At 26.4% G+C, this 25,447-nt stretch overlaps 1 protein-coding gene across 1 annotated transcript; it reads left to right on the forward strand.

Annotated features, from left to right (window-relative positions):
• Positions 1 to 22,642: 22,642 nt before the first annotated feature.
• On the forward strand, positions 22,643 to 24,879 carry LOC145841187 (beta-2-glycoprotein 1-like). The gene is made up of 5 exons (XM_082948557.1): positions 22,643 to 22,658; positions 22,935 to 23,069; positions 23,300 to 23,473; positions 24,368 to 24,551; positions 24,801 to 24,879. Exons 1-5 carry the CDS (start codon positions 22,643 to 22,645, stop codon positions 24,877 to 24,879), a joined length of 588 nt encoding a protein of 195 aa, XP_082804683.1.
• Positions 24,880 to 25,447: the final 568 nt, after the last annotated feature.

Genomic DNA, 25,447 nt, shown 5'->3' on the forward strand with positions numbered 1-25,447 from the left:
GACGCGAAGCCGTTGCAGTTTTTATTTATTTATTTTAAGCTTTTTATTAAAAAAAAGTTTGAACATAATTTAAATGTAAAGTCTAAAAAATTTAACAACATAAACTTACCGACTATTAAAAAAATAGGATGAAAGAACAGTTGTTAACACAAAAATATAAGTAAACAAACTTAATTTGATCATTCTACTTTCTAAATTAATAACTATTTAAAAGTCATTTAAAGAAAAAATATAATAAAGAAACTTTGACAAGTCTGACTGTGGACTCGAAAAATAAAATAAGAAACCACTTAAATTATTTTGTTAAATGTTTCAATTTTAGTTCTTTTGTACAATTTATTTTCTTGCTTAAGTTACATCACATACGTACTTTAAGTACACTTTAATTTATTGCCTATTTAAATTTGTTTTTAGTTTGTTAGAATAAAATTGTAAATATTAAAATTAAATATTTTATTTGTTAATGTTTGATTGGTATATTTATTTAAAATTTAAGCGTAACTTTTTGAATTTAAATTATGAGTTTATATTTTGAAATGTACATAAACTTTAGGTTAAAAAAAATTAAACTTAAAGGTGCTAGAGGTGAGCCATTGTTTCCAATTCCTTTGTGGAGTTAGTACGAACGAGTACTTACAAAAAGTGATCGAACGAACAATATTGCGGAAGCAGCGCATTGAGCTTTGTACGCAGTATTAAATGGAAACCATCCCAATCTGTGGAGTTTTATAAATATTCTGAAAACGACTCAGAATTCTCGGGATATGGGACTAGAACACCTTCTGGCAGGGATAAAACCAGATCCCAAAAGAATAAGGTTCAGACAAGCAGATGAGCGTCTGTTTTATCTGGTGTCAAGTTTTAATGAAAATAATAATATACTTGAATACCTACGCGGTATTCAATACAATTTTGATATAGATTAAATGTATATATTTGTAAATTTCGTTTGTGTTCGTTTTTATAATAAAATTTAGTGCTATGCATAAATTTTTTATTATTGTTTTACATTTTTAACCATGTCAGCTGAGCAAAGTAATTAAATAAAATGTAAGTTGAGTATAACTATTTTATTAACAGAAGTAAAAATGAATACAGTATAAGAACATTTATATAATTAAGGATTTTTAAAACTAGTTACCATTTAATTTACCAACTTCTTGTTTTTCAGTACTTATTTTTGTTAATAAGTATAGTTTTTCTTAAAAAATACAGGCCACTAAAGATGTTTTCTAATGTTTTGCTACCTACAAATGATTTTTCTAAATATAGTTCGAAAAGACTGCCAAACTTTGTCTTACAATTTACATCTTACTTAAATAATATTTTTATTAAAAATAATTTTGAAAGACACACTCTTTCTTGAAATCACACTTTAAAGTGCCTAAATTGCATAATTAACAGCATGCTGGTTATATAATATAATTTTTAAACGTTTTATTAAATACAAACTTTACACGTATTTGATTAAGTTACTTAAAACTATCGATGGCGCTTAAGTGTCACTCCGTGCTTAAGAATCATTTTGTGCAAAAGAATCAATCAGTGATAAAGTTACACTCCGTGTTCAAGTATCACCCCGTGCTAAAGTGAAGCGGTGCTAAAGTGACACTCCGTGCTAAAGTGACGCCGTGCTAAAATGTCACCCCGCGCTAAAGAGACGCAGTGCTAAAGTGTCATCCCGTGCTAAAGTGACACTCCGTGCTAAAGTGACGCCGTGCTAAAGTGTCATCCCGTGCTAAAGTGACACTCCGTGCTAAAGTGACGCCGTGCTAAAGTGTCACTCCGTGCTAAAGTGCTACTCCGTGCTAAAGTGACGCCGTGCTAAAGTGTCACACCGTGCTAAAGTGTCACACCGTGCTAAAGTGTCACTCAGTGCTAAAGTGTCACCCCGTGCTTAAGTGTCACACCGTGCTAAAGTGTCACCCCGTGCTAAAGTGTCACACCGTGTCAAAGTGTCACCCCGTGCTAAAGTGACGCTGTGCTTTTCTGACACCTACCCAACTCAACTGCTCTGAAAATAATAGTTTATACGTTTTATAATGCACAAATAAACAAAAAACTGAAAGTATACGATGTAAAACGTTTTTAACTTTGTAATTTTGTTTTGTTATTTAAATTTTGAAAGCATGATAGTTGTTGACCTACTGTAAAATAAGAATAATGAAAATGTTTATTTTCAAATTGTTTTTCATAAAAAGCGTCTAACATGAAAGTTTAATCATACTAGTTCAATCATCAAACCGCAAGCTTTCAATAGACTGATTTCGTTCCTATTGAAACTCGTCAGTAGGCCGCAAGTTTTAATGAGAATGATATCCTCAGTCTACCTCAGTCTCAATCTACCGAAAGCTTGTGGTCTAGTGGTCGAATTGGTTTGTTCAAACCTTTGTGCTAAACTTAAGCTCGTCTCACAGCGTATGAAAGTCCTGGATTAGGCTATTTAGACTTTTAGCGATGTTTTCTTTGAAAAAATCTAGTTAAGATTTTTTTTTTAAGATTTAATTTATTAAGTAAACAGTTTTAACAGATCCTTTTATTACTAAAACAAAAGCTTATAATAATGTTGAAAAGTATGGTAGCTTGTATTTAAAAAAGTTCTCTTAGTAAAATAAATTTGTTTGTTTGCATCAGATACAACAGTAAACGAAACAATTTAAAGTAAGAAAAAAAGTATTATACTTCTTAATACTTTTATTTTTTCCTCTTAAAACTAAATTACAATTAAATATTTTATATATATAAAAGTAAATTTTTGTTGTATACAACCAATAGGTATTTCTTAAATCTCTTTTTATCTAGTAAAATTTAAGTTATACCAATAAGTAGAAATTAAACTTAAGAAAAACTAAATTTAACTTGTTTTGTTACTAAATCGCCTAGAAAATATTATTTTACTGAAAAAGTTCAATTAAAAAGTACGTATATAAAACTAACGGCTTCTACACACAAAAAGACTTGCAATCAAACTGGGTGTTAACTGTCCAAGTAAACATTTTCTTACAGCGACACCTTGTGGTTGAAATAACCCGTCTCAAGTGAACATTACAAACTCATTATTACGTAATAATACGCTGGTATTCGTACTCACATTTTCGATCACTGGTATTCTACAACCTAAAATGAAGAAAAACATAAAACTTTTGAATGTTAGCAGTTTAAAAGAAAAGTACAATTGAAAACCTTTAGTTTTGTTGTTAAAATAGTTATAACAAGTTTAGTTTAATAGAAGCTTTATTTTAATAAACCTAAATATGTTTAAAACTAGACAACCTAAATAGTTGATATAAATTTGTTTTACTTGTGTATTGAAAAACAAAGATAATAATTTGATAAAATATTAAAAAGTAAAAAACAGTTTGTTGTGCTCTTTAAGTTAAGACTTTACAAAACTTAAATTATTTTTTAAATTGCTTTACCGCAAATAAAATTTAATTTAGATTTTAAAACGTTTTAAAAGCTTTTACAGACATTACAGTTTATGAGGCAAATGAGGAAAATTAATTAGACCCTAAAACTTTTTAAATATAGAAATATTTAATTTAGAGAAGTCAACTTTAATCTGGAATTACCATAACAGCTTTTGTCTCTACTTCATCTATGACGTAGAGACAAAACTTTAGCATTTTTAACTTCTAAATTAATGAGAACTCTTGAAAACTTGTTGAAATCGTTCCTACCTGTTAGAAGCGCAATGATTCTTTCTAGTTGTTCGATTCTGGCTATCAGTTGAGCGGTTGTGACTGTCGATGTACCAGGTATGATGTTACTACTTATAACTACATCCTGACCATTTATTTGTACCGGACGCGTTTCAACGAACACTAGTAGGATGAACATAGCTGCACATTTTGCCATAATGACTTTCTACTTGTTAAATTTTAAACAATGCTGTTGAAAAAGTTGTTTGACTAGTTTTTAATTTTTGTCTGTATTTTAAATTTTGGGCAAAAAATATAATACTGTAAAACACAAGTAAATCCATAAAACAAGTAATGAATAATGCTTTAAAATATCTTGAAAAATAAAGCTTTTGATATAATTCTTTAAAGAAAGGTATTTATAACAAGAAGTTAAACCTAACAGCATTAATTTTTCTAAATAAATTAAAATAATAAAATTGCTTTTGTTAAATAAAATTAAAATGCTTTAAAAAAAATCTAATAAACCACAAATTTTTACGTTCATATAGTATGTTATTTAACTTTATTTAAAAGATTAGCCAACTCATCTTTTAAAAAAATAAATTTTAGGTATAACTTTACAAGAAGACACAATACTTTTTAACAAAACCTTTAAAAAATATATTTTGGAAAACTTATCGAATTCAATGAAAGTATAAAAGTACATTTTTACTTTTAAATTCTTTTAATCTAATTGAATGCATTGAAAACAACAGAGAAAAAAAGCTTGTATGTATAAATTTTGCAATTCACGATAACATTTATTTAGTTGCATATTTTGATTACAAAATAAAAACTACTGATAATGTTTATTGTACTGTTTTACTCTAAGATTCGACAAAAGCAACCTTTTTGTTTTTTATGTAAACGAGTACTTAATTAAAACTAGTTGTACTGAACGATACATAGCCATTAATCTTAAAAAAGATAAGAAAAATATTTAGTGGTCAATTCAAAAATGAAAAAAAAAAGTAACAATTTAGAAGTTTGTAACAAAGAATAAAAACAAGAATACTACTTTAAAGTTCTATTTGTGATAAGTGTCATAAACTATATAAACTTAAACTTATTCAGTTTTAGTAATAAAGCAGACAACATAAAGCATAATTGTAATACTGACAGATTAAGTATTCTACTTTCCCCTTATTACAAACAGTGCCGTTTTAAATTTAGAAGTTAACGGTACAGCAAAGGTTAAACCACACACTAGTACCTACCATACTATACATATTATCTTATTATATATAAATCAACATTATTCATTATCCTGATATTGACAGATAAAGTATTTAGCTTTCTCGTAATCGTAAACAGTGCCATACGAGTCCCACTTCTTGCAACTCAACTGCAGGTACTTGTACTTTTTAGGGTAATTTTTGTACCAATCAAATTCGAAGTTGCTCATGTCCCCATTGTCGATTCTCTTCCACTCGAATGATGGGTTGTCTCTTGATATTCCGATGTGAACGTACGACCTCGATATTCCAACTTGTTTGCATATTTTTCTAGTAGACAACGTACTTTCATTGTAATAAAATTAGATAAAGCTTACTATTAATTTTTTTGTTTGTTTTGTTCTCAAAAAAACATATAATAAAAATTATACATAAATCTGTGGAAAAAATAAACTAATGGCATTATAAATCAGAATTATTTTTTGTGCTATAATGCTTATTTTCTGAAATTTGAAATCAAAACAATGTTTATAAGTTTTATTTTAAATCCTTCAATGTGACGAAGCAATTAAACTTGTTCGTTTAAGATAAAAGTGTCAACTTTTTTGTAGTCAACATCGTTTGTATAGCAACTAGAAAAGTGTAAACTTAAGATAGAGAAAAATCTTCTTCAAGTATTTTTTAACTTGTCTTCATTGATGATTGTTTAAAATAAAGCTTTATAAAAAACAAGATCAAAGCGTATGTTTGGCACATTTGTCTGTATTTTTAGTTAAGATACCAAAATATCAGATTTAAAAGTAAGTCTGTTAAGTCCTTGACCATGACTGTATCCAATAGATATACGACTCGATAACCGAAACGTTATTTGTACACCAGATCCTGAGAATAAGTTTTTTGAGCTTTTTTGTAATTCAAAAATAATAAAGTAGATTTTAAACTTAAAAACTTAAGTTTTATATTTTTGATCAGCAATGTTTAGTACTTTTCTTTTTCTTATTAACGTGTCTAGCCAGCGTGTTTACTGTTAACGTGTTGTTTTAAAAATTGATTAATGCTTTGTTGTTTCTGTTTATATAAAAAAAAATAAATTGACTATACTAATAAAAACGTATGAAACTAAACTACTACAGACTAAGAATGTTTAGTGTCTACAAAAGCTTTAAGCTGCTTGTGGTTCAGACTAATATATGTAAAATTTGATAGTTAAAAAGCCGTTAACTTCGAATTATATGCACAAAGCTGTCTAAAGCTATTGAATATTTATTAAAGCAAAAAAATTATGTTAACATATTAAAAAAAATATTGTTAAGTGCGTCATAATTTTTCTTTTAGTTTTTAGAAAGCTCGTCTGGTTTAATACATACAGCTTTAATAAAATAGTATTATCTTAAAAAAGTGTTAATCTGTTAATGAAAAAATAAAAATTTTAAAATTACAAAACATTTCATTGCAAAAAAAATTAACTTTTTCTTTTTTGATAAATTAAAAATATGTCAACAAATGTCACTTACTTTCTGCCTTCTTTCGTGTCTATTCCGTCCATGAGTAAATTTCCATTATATTCAGAAACACAGTAGGCCTGTGCGTCATTCCAATTCAACCACTTTTTAACAAACACATAATTCAGTGGTTCTGACAAAAAATGTTGTATAACAAGACTTCAATATAAAAGTTTATACAAATAGAAAAGTAAAAAAAAAATGCTAGACTAATGTAATATAAAATACTAAATAATTTTAAACTAAAATTTTGATAAGCTCTATTAACTGTAATACGTAATACATACAGTAGGAAAAAGAATATAATTTGTACTAATAATTACAATAAGTCTTACATATATTTAAAAGGAGTATCAAAAATAATTTTCCTTGAATCAAGTTATTGATGTTTACAAGTTTTGTTTTGCTAGAAAAATTTGAATCGTTTAAAACTTTTTGTAAAAATACTCTGTGATCTATCGACAACACAACAAAAAACAAGAAAAAAATAAAGTAAAATGTTTTAATAATTATAAGTTTATATCTTAGCCTTGACCTTAAAACAATCTACAATTTTATTTCACCGGTTATAATTGTAAATACTTTTTGAGGTTTTTCAAGAATTTAACAAGTACTTTTTTTTGTATAATATCGCTATGCCCCCTTGTAAAACAAAGTAGAATATTTATTTTTTATCAACATGAAATCCACGAAGACTAAATTCATAATAACAAGTGCTAAATTATTCTATTTTCAAAAATAATTTCACAACAAAAAGTCGTATCATAACTTTTTCTTGAAGGGTTACATTAGAGGTGGGCAACGTACGACCCACAGGCCGGATCCGGCTCCCGGAATCAAAATGACCGGCCCCCAAACCTTTTTTAAATTTAAACGGAATCCGTCCCGCGGACAAAATTTATCCGGCCCACTAGGCATTTTCAAAGTTATATGAAATCCTACAAGCCAATGTAAATATTACAAAATTTGTACAAAACCTTTTTCAAATTATTTTCACAAAATAAACTTTTAGACTTTAACCTGAAAACAATTTAAAAAATGGCTTTCAATTTTTGTAGTAATAAAAACACTCTTTTGTTATAGTACCTTGTTCTGCTTCTAGTCAGTTGAATTAATTCTTTCTCAAACTATCCAAAAAATTTGTTTGCTGAACTAACTTTGATGATCCTACCTATCATAATGATTTTCATAAAAAATTACATGTAAAAAAATGATGTCATTCCCAGATGTGTAGTGAGTTGTTCTTATAAATGTTAAGAAAAGTAGTTTTTAATAAAATTGACACCTACTTTAAATAAAACTGCTCAGCTTTTCATTTTAGTAGAATATTCCAAGTAGATACTACAGTTTGCACTCTTTTCTGCTATTGATATTTTATTTAAGGAGTTTTTGATAAATTAAATGCTTAAGTTTAATGATGACTAACTGATGAAAATATTTCAAAACAAGATCTCATTAACTTTAAGTATGGTTTGTTTAGGAAATTCATTTCTGTATGTTTGTAAAAACAGTTTATAATCTAACAAAATTTTGAATGAATCTTTATAAGTTTTTTTAAATAAAAAGATAGTAGTTTACTCTAAATAATATTATTAATGTAGCCTCGAGCCAAAAATTACCAAATTTAGATAATTTCGAATAGTTAAATATTTTTAATGTTTTAGTTTTAAATCTTAGACTCAAGTAACTTTTAGTAAGTAAACTATTGTTTTTATAAAACTAACTAGTACTAATTCGGTCCAGAGTTGTAACAAATACAGAATTATGAGTACTTAATAAAAATTAACTTAAATTTTTTTACTTGAGAACGTTGGTAATTAATAAATTGATTCAAAATTTTAAAACACCAGATCAATTAGCATCCAGCCGGATCCAAGTCTTTTGAAGTTAGTTATATTCGGATACAAACCTTGTCTAAAATTAGTATTTAGCCGGATCCGGAAAACATTTTTGAATAAAGATTCGGATCTAAAAAAGGATCCAACTAAATCCGGTAGATAACTTACTCGAAATGATCCGGCCAGCTGAGGACTTTTTTTTGGATCTGGCCCGTCAATTATTTACGTTGCCCACCTCTAGGTTACATTATTTAAGAAAAATCTATACAAATTAATATCAAATTTTCAAAACAATATTAATTAACAAACTAACGGCTTCTACACACAAAAGGACTTGCAATCAAACTGGGTGTCAATTGTCCAAGCATACATTGTCTTACAGCGACACCTTGTGATTCAAGCAACCCGTCACAAGTGAACATTACAAACTTATTATTACGTATTAGTACGCTGGTGTTCGTACTCACATTTTCGATCACTGGTATTCTACAACCTTGAAATTAAAAAAAATCTTAATGATTAATTATGAATAAATAACAATAATAATGAGTTTTGTATAAAGATGAAATATTACAGAAGACTTAATCAAAAGTTGATTTATCACAATACTAAAATTTAACAAAACTAAAAATAAATCTGAGTTAATTTATAACTAAAGTAATTAAATATTTCCGTATGTTATAGGTCGAAAACTTAATTGAGTAATTAAGTTTTGTTTGTTTTCTAACTGACCACAAAATATTTTACTCTAATATGTTAAAAGCTAAAATATATCTACAAAATAAAATTAAAAAATATTGTTTGTTTTTTAACTTACTTGTAAGAAGCCTAACAATTCTTTCAATCTCTTCGACCCTAGCAACTAAACTGTTACTTACAAACTGACCATAACTCGGTACTATACTTATTTGAAAGCAAATAGTAAAAATGAACAGTATGAAATATTTTGTCATTTAAGTTTTAAAATTGCTAAATATGGAATTTTTGACAAAATGATTCAGCTGTAATTGCTAAACTAAAATTTTACTAAACTAAAAAGTTTAAACATTTATTTATTAAATTTAAAAACTCTACTTTATAATGAGTAGTTAGAAATAAGCAGTTAATTTTTAAGTCTTGTTATTTGTTTGATTGAAACAAAGCTGCAATAAACAAATAAAACCTTAAGTTTAGGGTAGCATAAAAGTTTTAAATACTTATAATATTTATTTATTTTAATACCTAATTTAAAAGCTTTAATTCGTATTTTAAAACATTACTTTATAATTTTTAGACAGTAATTTAATACAAAATGAAAAAAAAAAATTAAAATATATTTTAGTTACTAAATTAATGTTAAACAATTGAAAAAACAAAACTACATTTTATTCAGTACTCTTCAAGACACTAGCTACAAATTATTGAATTAACAGCCTAACTTTGGCAGACCTACTAGACCGCCAAGGGCTATATCAAAGTGCTGTTGTGCTGATTGATTTATAAACCTAAGTTATTCAAGTTATTAAACATATTGCAGTTAAACTTTAATCACTAGATTTAAACTATAAACTGTCAACGGGTTTTTGATGTCTTTTTAAAATAAAAATACCAAATGAGCTCACTGTAAAAATTTTATTTAGGATAACATTTCGTTTATTTATAGTTATTTTTAAATTATTCATACTTGGGAAATACTTGGGAAAATTATAGGAAATTGTTCATCGCAGTAACCAAAACAAGCCCAGTAAAATTTGCACCCTATGTAACTTAGAAAGACTCGAAATCGCATTTGCGGATAAAAACAAACTTTTAAACTTGAGATCAGAACTGGTGGGAAAATGTAGACATTTTACAAAATTTTATTTAAAGTCTTAATTTGCTAGATTTAAGTTTAATCTACCTTTGTTTTCATTATATAGTTTTGTTTTTTATCGTTTGATTTTTGTTATGATTGCATTTACGTTAATTATAATTTATCTTGCTGAATATTACTAAAATTCAATTAGTTAACTAATCACCTAATCAACTAATTACTTATCTAAAACTATATAAAATGTTTGTCCGTTGCAACTTATTAGTTTGTTTACTTTTACTTGTGATCATCGCACTAGCGTGAAACAATTGTTAAGTAATAAACTTTTTAACAATTTAACTTTTGTCATAATTGTATTCATACTTATTCATAAGAGTAACTTTTTGTATTATATATGTTTTTAAATTAAACATAACTAACTTTATTCTAGAATTTGATAGTTTAAAGCTATGTCAACATTTATATAGCAAAACGGTTTGTGGCTACTAAAATCTTATAGCAAAACTTATAGCACTTAATGTTTAAGCTACTTTCAATCAGCTACCAGTTACCGTTTGAGTATACCATCTTCATTTGAACGTTAATCCGTATTGATTAAACTCAAACCCAAGTTAAAGCTTATTTGTATTTGCAAGCCAGCGTACTAAGTGACACAGCTACCTTAATCATCATTAGTGTATGTTATGCGGTATAAATATATAGTGTAAAATATTTTCTAATGTTGATTAACGAGAGGATTGTTTGCGTTTTATGGAAACTTGAATACAACATTTTCATATATTGTTTTGCACATAAGTTTATTATGAGTTTTTTGATTTGCATGTTAGTTTTCGATAAACATAGGTTTAAGTTATTTTATAAATACTCCGGGTTTATTACATTTTTGTACATAGTTAAATTAAACAAGCAATGTTTTGTTCAAAGATATATTTTAGCCTAATATATTTTTTTTACTTCTGTTAAACTTTTTTGTAAACATGTTGGTACTTACACTTGTTTATAGGTTTATAGTTTAATATTATAAACAATTATATTAACTATATACTTTGTAGCACTTCAACAGTGTTTTTTTTTCTTTCTTTTCTCTCAAAATATTCAAACCTTTTAAAATCAGTAACGTGCTAGTTTTTAGTATCTTAGTGATAACGTCTTATTGCTTGCAAGTATTGTGTACGATGGCGACTGTTTTTTATATGAACTTTTGAATTGAAGTAGTTTATTTGTACATTTTGTACAGTTTGTTATATTGTGGTTATCGCGTTTTCTATTCATCGTAATACAGCTATTTGTTTCTAAGACTTGATTTCTTTATATACTATTAGTTTAAGCATTCTAACAATCTTATTACTTAATTAGGCTAAGCTTATATGACAGTCTAAGTTTAAATTCGCGTTTTATTAACCGACTTAGCTAAATAACTTAGCTAAGTCAATTCTAAACATTTAAATAACCGTCACCGATATTGTTATAACGCGTTAAGTCATTTAATATCCAGGTTCGTGTAACTGATTAACAACTAAGCATCGTATGATCGGCAAATGGTGACCCGGACGTGATTCAAACTTCAAAGCTTTAATCGTAAAGCGGTCATTTGATAACAGATACAATGATGTAAAAAATTTCTTTGCAAAATGCTTAACATAATAAAAATTTTAATTGAGTTAAGCAAAATTTTAAATTGTTTGTGAAAATAATAATTTTGAAATTGTTACTTTATAAGACAATGACAATAACTATTTATTATTTTTTGAAATTAATTCAATATTTTTTTGTCTCATTTACAAAAGTTCACTCATATAACTTAACGTGTAAACCTTGTATTTGTTCAAAATTTTTTTGCGTTAAAAATGTCTTTTATAACTTTTGACAATTAAGTTTAGAAACTAAAATAATAATTTAAAAAGGTTTAGTCAAAAATTCTTAATCCTTAACATAAGAAAACCTTAATAGTTGCTCTACGATTAAGAACTTAATAAAGTAATACTTGTAGTAAGTATATTATTGTATTATAACAAGATTACTGTAAAAATGTATTAAAATTATTATAAAAATGTAAGTTAACTCAAATTTCAAATTTTTTTTTACCTAATTTTACTACACTTTTTAGCACAAGAGATTCTAGATTATTTTCTACAGTTTATGAATTTATGAGTTTTTTATCTTTTTTTATTCTTTAACATGGTTTTAAAATTTAATTCTAACTAGTTAGGTGAAATAACTACTTTAACCTTCAGTATTAACAACACATAAAGTTTATTTTAAAATGACAAAAACAAAAAGAGACAAAGAGAACTAGTTAATCTATTATAAATCCTCAACACATTTCGGCATTGCAGACCACTTTCCATCAGATTGACATTTAATCACCTGAGGGCCGGCTCTGTTTGAAAAAGATGTTATTGCTTTTTTGTAAAATAAAAAAAATCTGCAATTTCTAAAGAATTTACGTTTTAGTCGATACTTTGTAAAGTTTGAAAGTATTCGAAAACCCTTTAAACCAAACTTTCTATTAACTAAACAAGATAGGTAGATGTAATTGCGCACAATAAACGCGTAACTAAAAGCCAATTTAACTAACAATCATAAGTTTAATACTTAAAAAAAACCTTTCAAATCCTGACTCGCAGACTACAGTGAGTTTCTCATTGTATCTGTAGGGTCGGGGCTCTTCGAGTATTGGCTGGTAGGGTCCCTCTAAAATCATGTGCTTCACGTTAGGGATGTCGTGGGGTTCTTGGCTGCATACTATCGGTTTGCATTCGGGTATTTCACCTACCCATTGACCATTTTCGCCGCAAACTGAGTTTTGTTTTATTGATTTGGTATTTTTTGATAAATAAAACTATAGACTGTTTTATGATAATCTCCAAAATAGTCTTTTTAAAACTAAACTTGTGCTTTACATATATAAACTAAAATAAATAAACTAATGACTGTTGTTTAATAACATAGGGATTGCAAGAACATTGACGTTAAATTTTAAAACAATCTTTTTTTATACTTCAATTTCACAGGTTTAAAAAGAGGTAAACTTTAAGATTTAAGTTTTTGAACAACTTAATTAAACTATTTTGGTGTATTTGTAACAAAGTTATCAGCATTTTAAAATAATTTTTAGGACGGATTTTTCCAAACTTAACTTTTGAGTTGTATAGTATAATAACTGTTATTTAATTTCAATATTCAAAATAAACATATACTTTTTTTTTACTAACCAACAGTGTTTGTTTCGCTACTAATTTCGAACCCACTCTCACAAGAGTAAGTGGCAACGCTGCCTATCTTTTTTTCATCTGAACCTCCAACATTCACTTTTCCGTAATTTGGCAAAACTGGGGAATTTTTGCATTTTATCGCTTCGCATGTAGGTGTGGGATTTGACCACTTTCCTGCAATAAAATTATAATGAACATTAATTTTTTAACTTTATCAAAAAGTTGATACCTATGTTTTTTTAGTTGAAAATGAAGACTTATTTGAAACTAATATATAAGTTAATCTATTGTCAAAGCATTTATATGTGCTTAAAATGAGTATCTTTACAAAATTCTTTGAGCATTCAGGCTCTATTTACAAAGATGAAAAACTAAGTAGTTTTTATTGTGGAAGAGACAATGTTAACACAGAAAATTACTAATTAGTCATGCTTTTGTGAATTTTTTAGAATTTAGGATATAAAAAGATAAAAAAAAAGCAACTTATTGCATAAAACGATTAATTTTATCAAGTGTTTTCGAATTATTGAAAACTAACCATATTTCAAACAAGTTGCTTCGCTTTCGCCATTCAACTTGAATCCTTTTTCGCAGGAATACTTCATAACACCTCCTTGTTTAAAGCTCTGACCTTCTATCGTTCCATCCACTATGTAACCAGGTGAAGGGCAATCTTTTAAAATAAAGTTTTAGTGAATAGCTGTAAGTTATGTTTGTTGTAAAGAGCAAACATTGTAACTAAGTTTATAACGTATTACTACGAATGGATATTTAATTAAAATCTTCTTTTGGTAGTCATTTCAACTTTTCAGTGTTGATAAATAGTTTCAACAACTGTTAATAAATAGTTATTGGTAGTAGGTATTCTCTGTTATTCATTAAAACTAGTAAATTGAAGACTATGCTTCATAAGTTATAAATCAATAACTAAAAAAATACATTATTAATTTTTTTTTAATTCACGTATATAACTCAAACCTTTATTCATTAAACGCTTATCTTCTTCTAACTTTCTACAGTTTTCTCTCCTTTGAATTTTTCTGCATCCTGTAGTAAAAAAACCAAGGGCCGCACAAGACTGCAGTTGTTTTTTGAATCTCGGCTTGTCGGTTCCTATTAAGTCTTTCGCAGTGCATTGCTTCTCACGTACAGCACTAGCCGAACTCAACAGAACGAAGAAAAGAATAATACTCAACAAACAAAAATTTACTCGCATTTTTATTCCAAAATATAAATATTTTTTTAAATCTAAAAGAGTAGTTTTTATATAAAAGAATTTTTATATTAGAAATATTTATTTTTATAGGTATTAAGTAGGTTAAACAGCAGTTTAAGAGCTTAAGTACTTATAACATAATTCAAGGTTTGTCAAGTTTATTGAGACATAGCTTTATTACCATTAAAAGTAATTAGCTTCTACAGGACTTAGTTATATTGACACTATATACTAATTTAAATACATATGCCTAGTACAACTATTCTTTTATTAAGTAATTAAGTTCACCAAGCTCAATGTTAAGTAGAGTACTATGAAAGTGACATAATAAACTGTTTTTTAAACTGTCTCAAAATTACTATTAAGATAAAAAAAAGCCAGAAAATAAAATAGTTAAATATTTTTTTTACAAAAGGCTACTAGCTCTAAACAGTTTTCCTATACTAATAATCAATAAAAAAATTGATGTGTTTACCATACCAAGCTTTAAAAATTCACTTTAACTTTTAAAAAAATATTAAACATGAGTCACAACCTACTTTATAAATTGCAGAAATTGAAAAACAGATAAAAAATAAAAACACAAAAAAGTCAGTCAAATGTCATACCTATGCAAAATCCTAAAATATAAATTCCTAAACATTTTAGCATGTTACTGGTCTTTGCTGTCTTAGTTACTTATAGTTGTTGTCTTGTTCTATTAAGATTTAAGAGCCTTACATAAGTTTAAGGTTATTCATTTTTGGATTAAACTTTGTCAGATCTACTTTGAATTTGTGGACTAAATTTTGTCAGTTCTACTTTTAGCTTTTGGAACAAGTTTTTCATTTTAATTTTGACTTTGTGGACTTGAAATTTTTTAGTTCCTCTTTGTCTTTTTAGAATAATTTTTGTCAGATCTATTGTGACTTTGTGGACCAAAACTAGGGCAAAACCCTCTGTAGTTTATTTGACCTAAACTTTGTCACTTACTTTCTGTGACTTAAGGACTTAAATTGTGTCTTTGTAAATTTTTGGTTAAATTTGCCTGAAACATTGTCTCCTACTTGTGTGACTTGAAAACTCAAATTGAGTCAATACCCTTTGTGGTATATTTTTTAATCTTACTATGGTATTTTTATCAATATGACTCATTATTGCCTGATGTTTTTTCAAGCCCCTATGTCTTTCTGGTTATTGTTAAACTTAATTGGGTTTCAATAGGACATATAATAAATGTAAGTACTTATTTTTAAAAACTAAATGCATGCTTTATTGTAATTTTTTCTCTACTACTGTTAAATAAAATGCATTGAATAATAAAAATGACAAAAATATAATAAAAATGTGATAAATACTACCTTAAAAATTAAAGTTTGTATACTTTTAAAATTCATTTCAGTAAAATTTTGTTTTGGTCTTATTTAACTGCAACCTATAAGACTGGTTATTCTTTTCCCAATGACGCCAATTATAACCCATAGATAGCATAAATATTAAACTTGTAAGGTAACTTGATGGTTACAATGATCAACACACCTACAAAAGTAAGCATAATTAAATTTATTTTTAACTTATACTAAATACTGCTATAAAATAATACTTAGGGCTACTTTACATAAAGTATCCATGATATTAATTAACATATTGTATTAAAGAACAAATACTAACAAATATACAAAGAACATCAAATTTAAAAAATATGCAGTAAAAATTTTTACACAAGAAAAAAAATCAACAATAGTTAAACTTTGAGAATGTTTAAATAAAAATGACAACTATCTGCTTATAACTAGAACTAAAAAAATAGTTATGAGAAGAAAACAATGTTAATTAAAAACTCTACACAAAACAATCAAACAATATAAGTGTCTAAACTTGAATAACATGCTTACTGCCGTAGGATGTGGCTAGAATGCCCAGACCATTCTCTGTGGCAGGTTTATATGTTCTTAACTTTATTCAATATTTCATCAGTAATTTTTTATCTGCTCTTTATTTTCTCCTTATCTTAACTTGCATCAGTTAAACACTTGACCTTGCGAGCTTTCTCTTAAACGCTTGGATGGACAAGGATTTTAGCTAAAAATTTTTGTAACATTTAACAGTTATCAAATACAATTTGATATCCTGTTAAACTTTCTCATCTTTCACTTTTTGAATAAAACATTAACTCTGCAACAACTCTGCATTTTTTATGAAAACAAACACTAACCTTCCTTCATAAACAAAAAAAAAAAGAAAATATCGAAAAAGTTATTTGTCTCAAAATTACTATTAAGATTTAAAAAAAGGCTAGAAATTAAAATAATAAAATTTTTTTTTTACAAAAAGCTACTAGGTCTGAACAGTTTTCTAGTATTAATAATCAAAAAAAAAATGATATTTTTACCAAGTTTTAACAATTCACTTTAACTTCTAAGTAATATTTAACATGTGTCACAACCTACTTTATAAATTGCAGAAATTGAATAACAGATAAAAAATAAAAACACAAAAAAGTCAGTCAAATGTCATACCTATGCAAAATCCTATGATATAAATTCCTAAACATTTTAGCATGTTACTGGTCTTTGCTGTCTTAGTTACTTATAGTTGTTGTCTTGTTCTATTAATATTTAAGAGCCTTACATAAATTTAATATTATTCACTTTTTGGACTAAATTTTGTCAGATCTACTTCGAATTTATGGACTAAATTTTGTCAGTTCTACTTTGATTTTTTGTACTAAATTTTTTCAGTTTAATTTTGACTTTGTAGACTTTAAATTTTTCAGTTCCTCTTTGACTTTTTTGAAAAATTTTGTCAGATATATTGTGACTTTGTGGTCTAAAACTGGGGCAAAACCCTTTGTAATTTATTTGACCTAATCTTTGTCAATTACTTTCTGTGACTTTAAGGACTTAAATTGAGTCTTTGTACCTTTTTGGTTTAATAAGACTGAAACATTGTCACCTACTTGTGTGACTTGAAAACTTAAACTGAGTCAATACCCTTTGTGGTATACTTTTTAATCTTACTGTGGCATTATTATCAATATGACTCATTATTGCCTGATGTTATTTTCAAGCCCCTATGTTTTTATAGTTATGGTTAAACCTAAAGTGCTTTTAACAGGGTAGATAGTAAATGTAAGTACAGTTTCTTAAAAATTAAATTCATGCTTTATTGTAATTTTCTCCTCTACTGTTAAATAAAGTGCACTGAATAGTAAAAATGACAAAAATATAATAAACATGTGATGAATACTATCTTAAAATTAAAGCTTATACACTAGTAAAATTTATTTGGGTAGAATTTGTCTTGGTCTTTTTTAACTGTTACCTTAAAAGTAATTATTTACCTGATGACGCCAATTGTAACCCATAGATGTAGATTATTTTAATATTCAACTTGTACTATTATGCTAGATGCTGATGTTAAACAATACATAGGGCTACTTTATATAAACTATAAGTAACATTAAAGAGCATATTGTAGTAAAGAACAATTGCAAACACTAACAAATATATAAAGAACTTAAAACTTAGAAAGTACTTTAATGTGGTTAAAACTTTTTCACAAGAATTAAATCTAACAGTAATTATACTTTGAAAATGTTTAAATTAAGATGACAATTAACTGCTTGAAACTAAAACTATAAAAAATTATGAGAAAAAAATAATGTTAAGTAAATACTTTACACAAAAGAATCAAACAATATAAATGTCTATTCTTGATTACTGGCGCAGGCTGTGGCTAGAATGCCCTGACCACTCTATGTGGCAGGTTTATATGTTCTTAACTTTATTCAATATTTCATCAGTAATTTCTTATCTGCTCTTTATTTTCTCCTTACCTTTACTTGCATCAGTATATCACATGACCATGCGAGCTTTCTCTAAAACGCTTGGATAAACAAGGATTTTAGCTAAAAACTTTCCATAACATTTAAACAGTTATAAAGTGCAAATTTATATCCTCTTACAAAGTAAATTTAAACTTATATAAGTAAATTTTTCCTTATAAAAATTAAATATGATTAATCTTATTTTCTAATGTAGAACTTTTTTTAATCTATTAGCAAACACCAGATAAGTATTTTTCGCTTTGAGCTCATACTTTTAAGTGCCCAAAGTGCGTACTAAATAGCACTGTATTGCGATTACTATATTGAGTTCAGTTATAAACATTTTATTTAGTAGAATCTAAATTGTTACTAAGTTTTTAAACTAAAATATATTGATTGGGCGTAGATAAAGCTGCATGCAAAAATCAAACTCCGTGTTAAAGCGTCGCTGTACAATTCTAAAACGCACCTGAAATTTCACTTTAAGTTTCGGATCTTACTAGACGTTTGTACAACTCTAAGAATCAAAAACTGTGTATGAATTTTCATATTTGTCAGTCAATATACCCTTTTTTTCAAATTCATGGGGCCCGGTAAACCCAAAATAAATAATAATTGCATGACATTCTAAAACGATTAAAAACTATGTGTATATTTCATAACTATATACTGTACTAATAATTATATACTGTTGTACCTTTACTAAAAACAAATTTATAGGTATAAGACATACGTAGGCATAAAGGTACAAGGATTACATTATTTCCAAACAAAATTATTATTTACATTTGCTAAATAGTTTAAAGCAAGATACCAGTTGTAAATTAAACGGTTTCACAGCTATTGAAAAAAACATTAGCTTGACATTTAAGATAAATCAAAAAACTTTGTAGTACTCAGTAGTCAGCTAACACAGCAACAGTGGCATTCTGACGACCCTGGTTTGAAGTACATGATATAAGAAACCTTTTATAAGAATAAAAATTCGAGTTAAATTTATAGTTAAAGTCAATTTACTAGAAAAATATATTAAAGTACAAACATATTGATCTACTTTTTTTCTTTATCAAATCTATTAGTAAGTAAAAAAGTCATTAAACTTTAGTCTAAGTATTTATTTTAGCGAGAGACCTTTAATTTAAAAAAAAATATTTTTATCGGTTTTTTAATTAAAAAAAAAAGTATTTTAAATTTAAAAAAATTCTAAAGGTGTTAAGCGTATTTAAGAGAAGTTTTTTGTTTTATTAAAGGAAGGTATCGCTTTTTTAAATACCTAAAAATGGTGTTATAAACATTTTTAGGAAACCCTGATACAGTGTAACCCAGTTTCATTTAAAAAAAGTTACATAAGCGACAGATTTAAAAGTATTTTTTTTATTTATATTTAATTGATATTCTATAATTCAAATTAACTTGCTAAAATAAGATATTTTACTTCGTTTAAAAGCTCTTTTTTTTATTGATAAAAATGTTAAAAAACTTAATTGTAAAATTTTGCATCATTTATATATGTTTATTATATAATTCTTTAACTTAAAAGATCGTAAATATAGACTTATATAAGTAAAAAATGTCAGTTCAGTTTTTGTTTATAAAAAGTAAAACTAGGCAACTAAATTTAGTCTTAGATTAAGCTTAAGTTACATATTCTATTACTAATTAGAAAATAGTATGGGATTTAAAGTATTTATTAAATTTCAAACAAATATTAATTAAAATAAATTCAAAAACTGTTTATTTGCGAATAACTTCATTCGTTCAATAAAATGTCACATAAATTACACTAAAGTATCTTCCTTTAGATCCCAAACATTTTTGTGCTGTTTACGTTGATGCGTACATTATCTGTAACTACCAGTTAAGTTTACAAAATTATAACTTTATACTAACTTTGACAAAACAACTGTTAAAAGTTTACTAACAAATTAATCTATTAAGCTATTTTTTGCTGCAAAAATTTAAATTATTATTTTTTTTATTTGCAAAACAAAACATATTCTAGCATTAAAACACTTTTGTACACTTTTTTACTTTAATATATACAAAAAATAACTATTTTAAGTTATTACTTAAAATTCCTTATCAAAGTAGTTCAAATTCATTTTACAATTGTGCTTTAAAAGTTTGAAGATGTTTTAGTTTTGTGAACATAGACTCATTTAATCTATCTTCTATATGTTTTTTTGTAACAAAATTTATTACATTATATAAAGAGTAAAACTTACAAACTACTTTAAGTATTTAAGTCGGATAACTTAAATTACTCCATTAACTTTTAAATTTCTAAATAGTTTGTTATTATGATTTTCGATCGCTTCTTAGGTTTTGCAAATTGAGTATTTTACAACTGGGCTGTTTTTATGGAGCAAGCCACAACTTTGAGTTGATTTTTCTTTTATCTGGTTGTTTTATAAAAGTTAATAAAAAAAAACTGTAATGAAAAAGTACAGTTTAATTCAAAAAAATATTATAGATAAAATCATTTATAAGATTAGTTTTAGCAATCAGTCATTTTTAAGCATATATAAATGATTTTTTTGTTAGAATTGTTCACAAATTAGGAAAGGTATTTCTTAATAAATATTACAACTCTTTTTTTCTAACGTTTTTCGTCCAACAATATTATAAGTTGTTATAATTTTTGTTAGTTTTTTTTTAACCAAATAAATTTAGTTTTAAAAGAGTTTTCTAAGAAATATATTTTTAAAAATGTTCAAAACTAATAATGAAACTGTTTGAACCTTAGATATATTATTGTGTGTTCCTTATAGTACTGTCAGTTTAATTAAGTTAATACGATTTAAAACTTAAAGTTCAATACTTTCAAAAAGTTGATAGTATTATATAAAACATTCTTATGAAATTAAAACTAAAAAAATAATTTGTGCAATAAAAAGTTGTTCTATTACTAAGCAACCACTTTGTTTTGATAAGTCAAGCTTAAAATATATATGTTAAGTTTTATTTTGATCTCATCAATAATTTCAAAAACAAATTACTAGTATGATTAGGTCAAAAGCCCTCTGAGAAAATTCTAGTTGTAAAGTAATTTTTTGTTTTAAATGGTTTAAAAATTTTCTAAAGCCTGTATTTCAAAACTTTTTTACCTATTATAAAAAGTCTTAAAAATTAACAATATTTAGGTATCATGTAATTTTAAGGTTAAAAGGACTTGATAAAAATGAAAGCTTATACAGAATTGTCTTTTAATTATATACAACTTTTTGAGCAATACACCTCCTTTAATCTAAAAAGATTATAATTTAAACAAAGCGTACTTTTAAGTAAAAATCATACAGTAGTACTTATTAAATAAGGTTTATTTAATTACTTAATTGCTATAACAACATTAAAAACTCGAAACAGTTAACCATTTATTTCTTATTATCATTATCCAGCTTATCAAATTTTTAGTGCTATGTACAATGTTTTATTAAACTTTCACGTGCTTTTAATGTACTCAATCATTTGAACCACTTTATAAAGTTGTGCTGTGCTATATAAAATTTGTATAAAACTGTATTTATTATAATTACTATTAGTATAATAAATTTACTAACCAGGTTACTATTTCTACTAAGCTAGAAAGAAATCAGCGTTTTACACGACTGTTATTTGATTAAAAAAGCTCAGTTTTGATATAACTATACAGATTTTTAAGTAAGTTTTGAATAAATTTCATAAGTCCATAAGTTTATGAACTGCTTATAAGCTTGCACAGAGCAAAGTAAGATAATAGTTTCATAACAAACTTTGGTTATACACTTAAAATTAGTTTTTTTTTACTACAGACATAATTTTATTATTATACAAAAATGCGAGTGAAATTTTACTTATTGAATATTATTCTTGTGTTGGTTCTTTTGAATTTAGTTAGTGCTAGACGAAAGAAACAATGCACTGTAAAAGACTTAAAAGGAACCAACAAAAAGAGATTCAGAAACAGACTGCATGCCTGTTTTGTAGTTGACTTTATAAGTAAAAAATGCAGGAGAATTCAAAGGAAAGAAAACTGTAGAAAACTGTTAAAAGGTGAACGTTTAATGAACTAAGATTTGTGTTTTTATATATAAGATATAACGTTAAAAGACGTTAAATCCTGGAGATCCTGATAAGCTAAGCTTATCGGAATACATACCACAGATGTTTTTGTGTCAAAACTTTATTCCGACTAACGACGTTTCAATGCTCTCAAATAAATTTAAGAACAGATCTACGGAGTCTATAAAGTATTAACACACATTAGAAAAAAAAACATATATATTTATGTATAATTTTTATGTGAGTAGTAAATATAAACGAACTTTATGGTTAAAAACACAGTTTGGAAAAAAAACATAGAAAAATAAAGTTGTCTACAAAAAATACAAATTTAATAAAAGCATATACTAACCTCAAAAAAGCTCTGAGAATATGCAAGTTTATAAAAGTGAAAATAAAATTATTCTGTTTTAAATAATTTGTTTAATTTGTTTTAATTTGTTCTTATTTAGAAAAAAAATTCCACGGAGGCCGCGTGTTACGGTTCAGCTTCCAAATCAAACGATCCGGTTTAATTCCCGGTAAAAAAGAAAGTGGTGTAAAACTCGATAACCGAAAGGTTTTTCGTATACCAGGCCTTTAAGCCAAACATTTTAAGCGTTTTTTTGTTCAAAAAACAATGTAAATGTTATAAGCGATTTCTAGTTAATATTTAATTTTAAAGATTGTCCTTCACCTGGTTACATAGTGAATGGAATTATAGAAGGTCAGAGCTTTAAACAGGGAGGTGTTATGAAATATTCTTGCGAAAAAGGATTCAAGTTGAATGGTGAAAGCGGAGCCGTTTGTCTGAAATATGGTTGGTTTTAGTAAATTTTTTTGAACAAGTTTTGAACAATCACTTAGTCAGAATACTAAATAATTATTGTTTAGAATATGATGTGTATAAATATGTACATAAACATTAAGTTTAAACGATTCAAAAAATTAAACTGTTTTAAAAAATTCTAGTTTTCCAACTAAAATATTAAAATACACTGAATTATCGGTGAAATTGATAACTTAAATAAAACTCTACTCTTTATTAAGGTAAGTGGTCGAATCCCACGCCAACATGTGTAGAGATAAAGTGCAAGGGTATGCCAGTTATACCAGAACATGCAACTGCGAATCTTCGGAACTTAGTTGAAAACAAAGTTGGTAGTGTTGCTACTTACTCTTGTCTTAGTGGGTATGAAATTAGAGGTGAAACAAACACTGTTGGTTAGTTAAATAAATTGGATGTTCTATTACTAAGATTAACGTTAAAAATAGCATTTTAAGGTTACAAGTGTCAAAGATAGATAAAATGCTCTTAAGTTTTTAATATGCATAGGGGTAAGAAAATAAGAAAAACAATTTCAACTTTGTTTAACTTTTATCTGTTTTTTTAAATTATTGTAAACAGTTTTTTTTTCTAACAGCTTATATAAATTTTGTATGTTACTTTAAACATTAAAAAAGTTTATAAAAGTAACTTTATCACTACATGCCTTAGAATAAGTAAAAATAGTAGTGTATTTTAGATTAAAATAGTAAACCAGAAATCGATAATTCGTAGTAAAGCATTAGTTTTAATTTTTAAGTTATTTAAAAATGAAGTATAACAAATTAGTTTTAAAACAAAGAAAAACTTTCCTATAGTTATTTTTTCTTCTTTACTTAGCCTTTGTATGATAATTTAAAATAAATAAACTTACTTTAACTGAAAAATATTCATTTAGAAAATATTTTATATAAATATTTGTTGTTTTTTATCACGTTTTAAAAGTAGACCAAAGTTAACAACAAAACAAACAAACGTGCAACCTTTAAAATCTCTTATATTTTTATATAATTACCATTAAACAAAGGAAGTAGCTTAATTACTATTTATTATTTGTTAAATTTATATCTTACACCTCAGAAATGAAGGTTGGAATGTTAACGTTCATAAAAAATGTCTTGATAGTCTTTTTACTAGTACATAAAAATATAGTTTTTCTACAAACTGCGAAACAAAACATACTGAAACCAACAACTTTATATCTTTAACATAGAAATTAGTTTAATTCTTTTTTTGTTGCAAATCATTCTTGCAACTCTTGTGTTAACAAAATAAACAACATCTGTAAACAGTTTGTGGCGAAAGCGGAGAGTGGGTAGGTGAAGTCCCTGAATGCAAACCAATAAGATGCAGCGGTGAACCCAGCGACATCGAAAATCTGGGGTTCATAAGTCTTGAGACCCCGTACGAGCCAATAATTCACGGGCCGATTCCCTTCCGCTACAAGGATAAACTTAACTTGTTCTGTGAAAGAGGGTTTAAAAGATTGCAGTTATTATTTGAATTTTTCGTTTCAAGCTGAGTAATATAACAGTTTTGTTTGCATTGCATGGAGTATTTAAATATGTCTTGTGCCACTGTTTTAACTAACTTTTTAATTGTAATAGAAATTTTGTTTCAAAGTATTTTGATAGGCTTTCAAGTTTCTCAAACTTTTAAATAGTAAATAATGTATAATATGTTAACTATTAAACTTTAATAATTGTAAAAAATTTATTTTAACAGAGTCGGACCTCAAGTAATTAAATGTCAATCTGATGGCAAATGGTCTGCGATTCCGAAATGTGTTCCAAACTTATTTTAGATACTTTTCTGCGTTTTTCTTTTTAATAAACTATCATTTTCGAGATATAGTATTTAGAATTTGTGCTAAAATAAAAAGGAAGTTTCTTAAAAAAATGATGATAAAATTGATGTGTTAAAGCACAAATAACAAAAAAAAAGAAGAAAAAAAATTATTTTAAAAGAGTAGTATCCACATAAGTTCATTGGACATTCTTATAGCTGGCTTATAGTATTTTAAGGGTTTAAATAAGTATAACCTTGTTTTTATTTTTGTTATAGTATAATATAGTAGTATTGTTTTAAGTATTACAAAACTGCTTAAAAGCAACTATCTCAGATATACTTACAGTATTTTTAAGCATTTTATAAATATTTTGCTGTTTTAGAATTGAATTATTTTACATTTCTGTGAATGTATAATATAACTATTAAAAATAGCTTTAGAAAACTTTATTTATTATACGCTTTAGTCTAAACCTAAGTACGTTCTTATAATCTAATTTCATAAGGAGTACACTTTTATAAAAAGGTATGAAATTTGAAAAATTTATTGTAAAACGTTTGTGTGAAAAAGTAAGTTTTGTAAT

Source organism: Thalia democratica, chromosome 7 (assembly GCF_965202585.1).
Source record: "Thalia democratica chromosome 7, ktThaDemo2.hap1.1, whole genome shotgun sequence".
NCBI lineage: Eukaryota > Metazoa > Chordata > Thaliacea > Salpida > Salpidae > Thalia > Thalia democratica.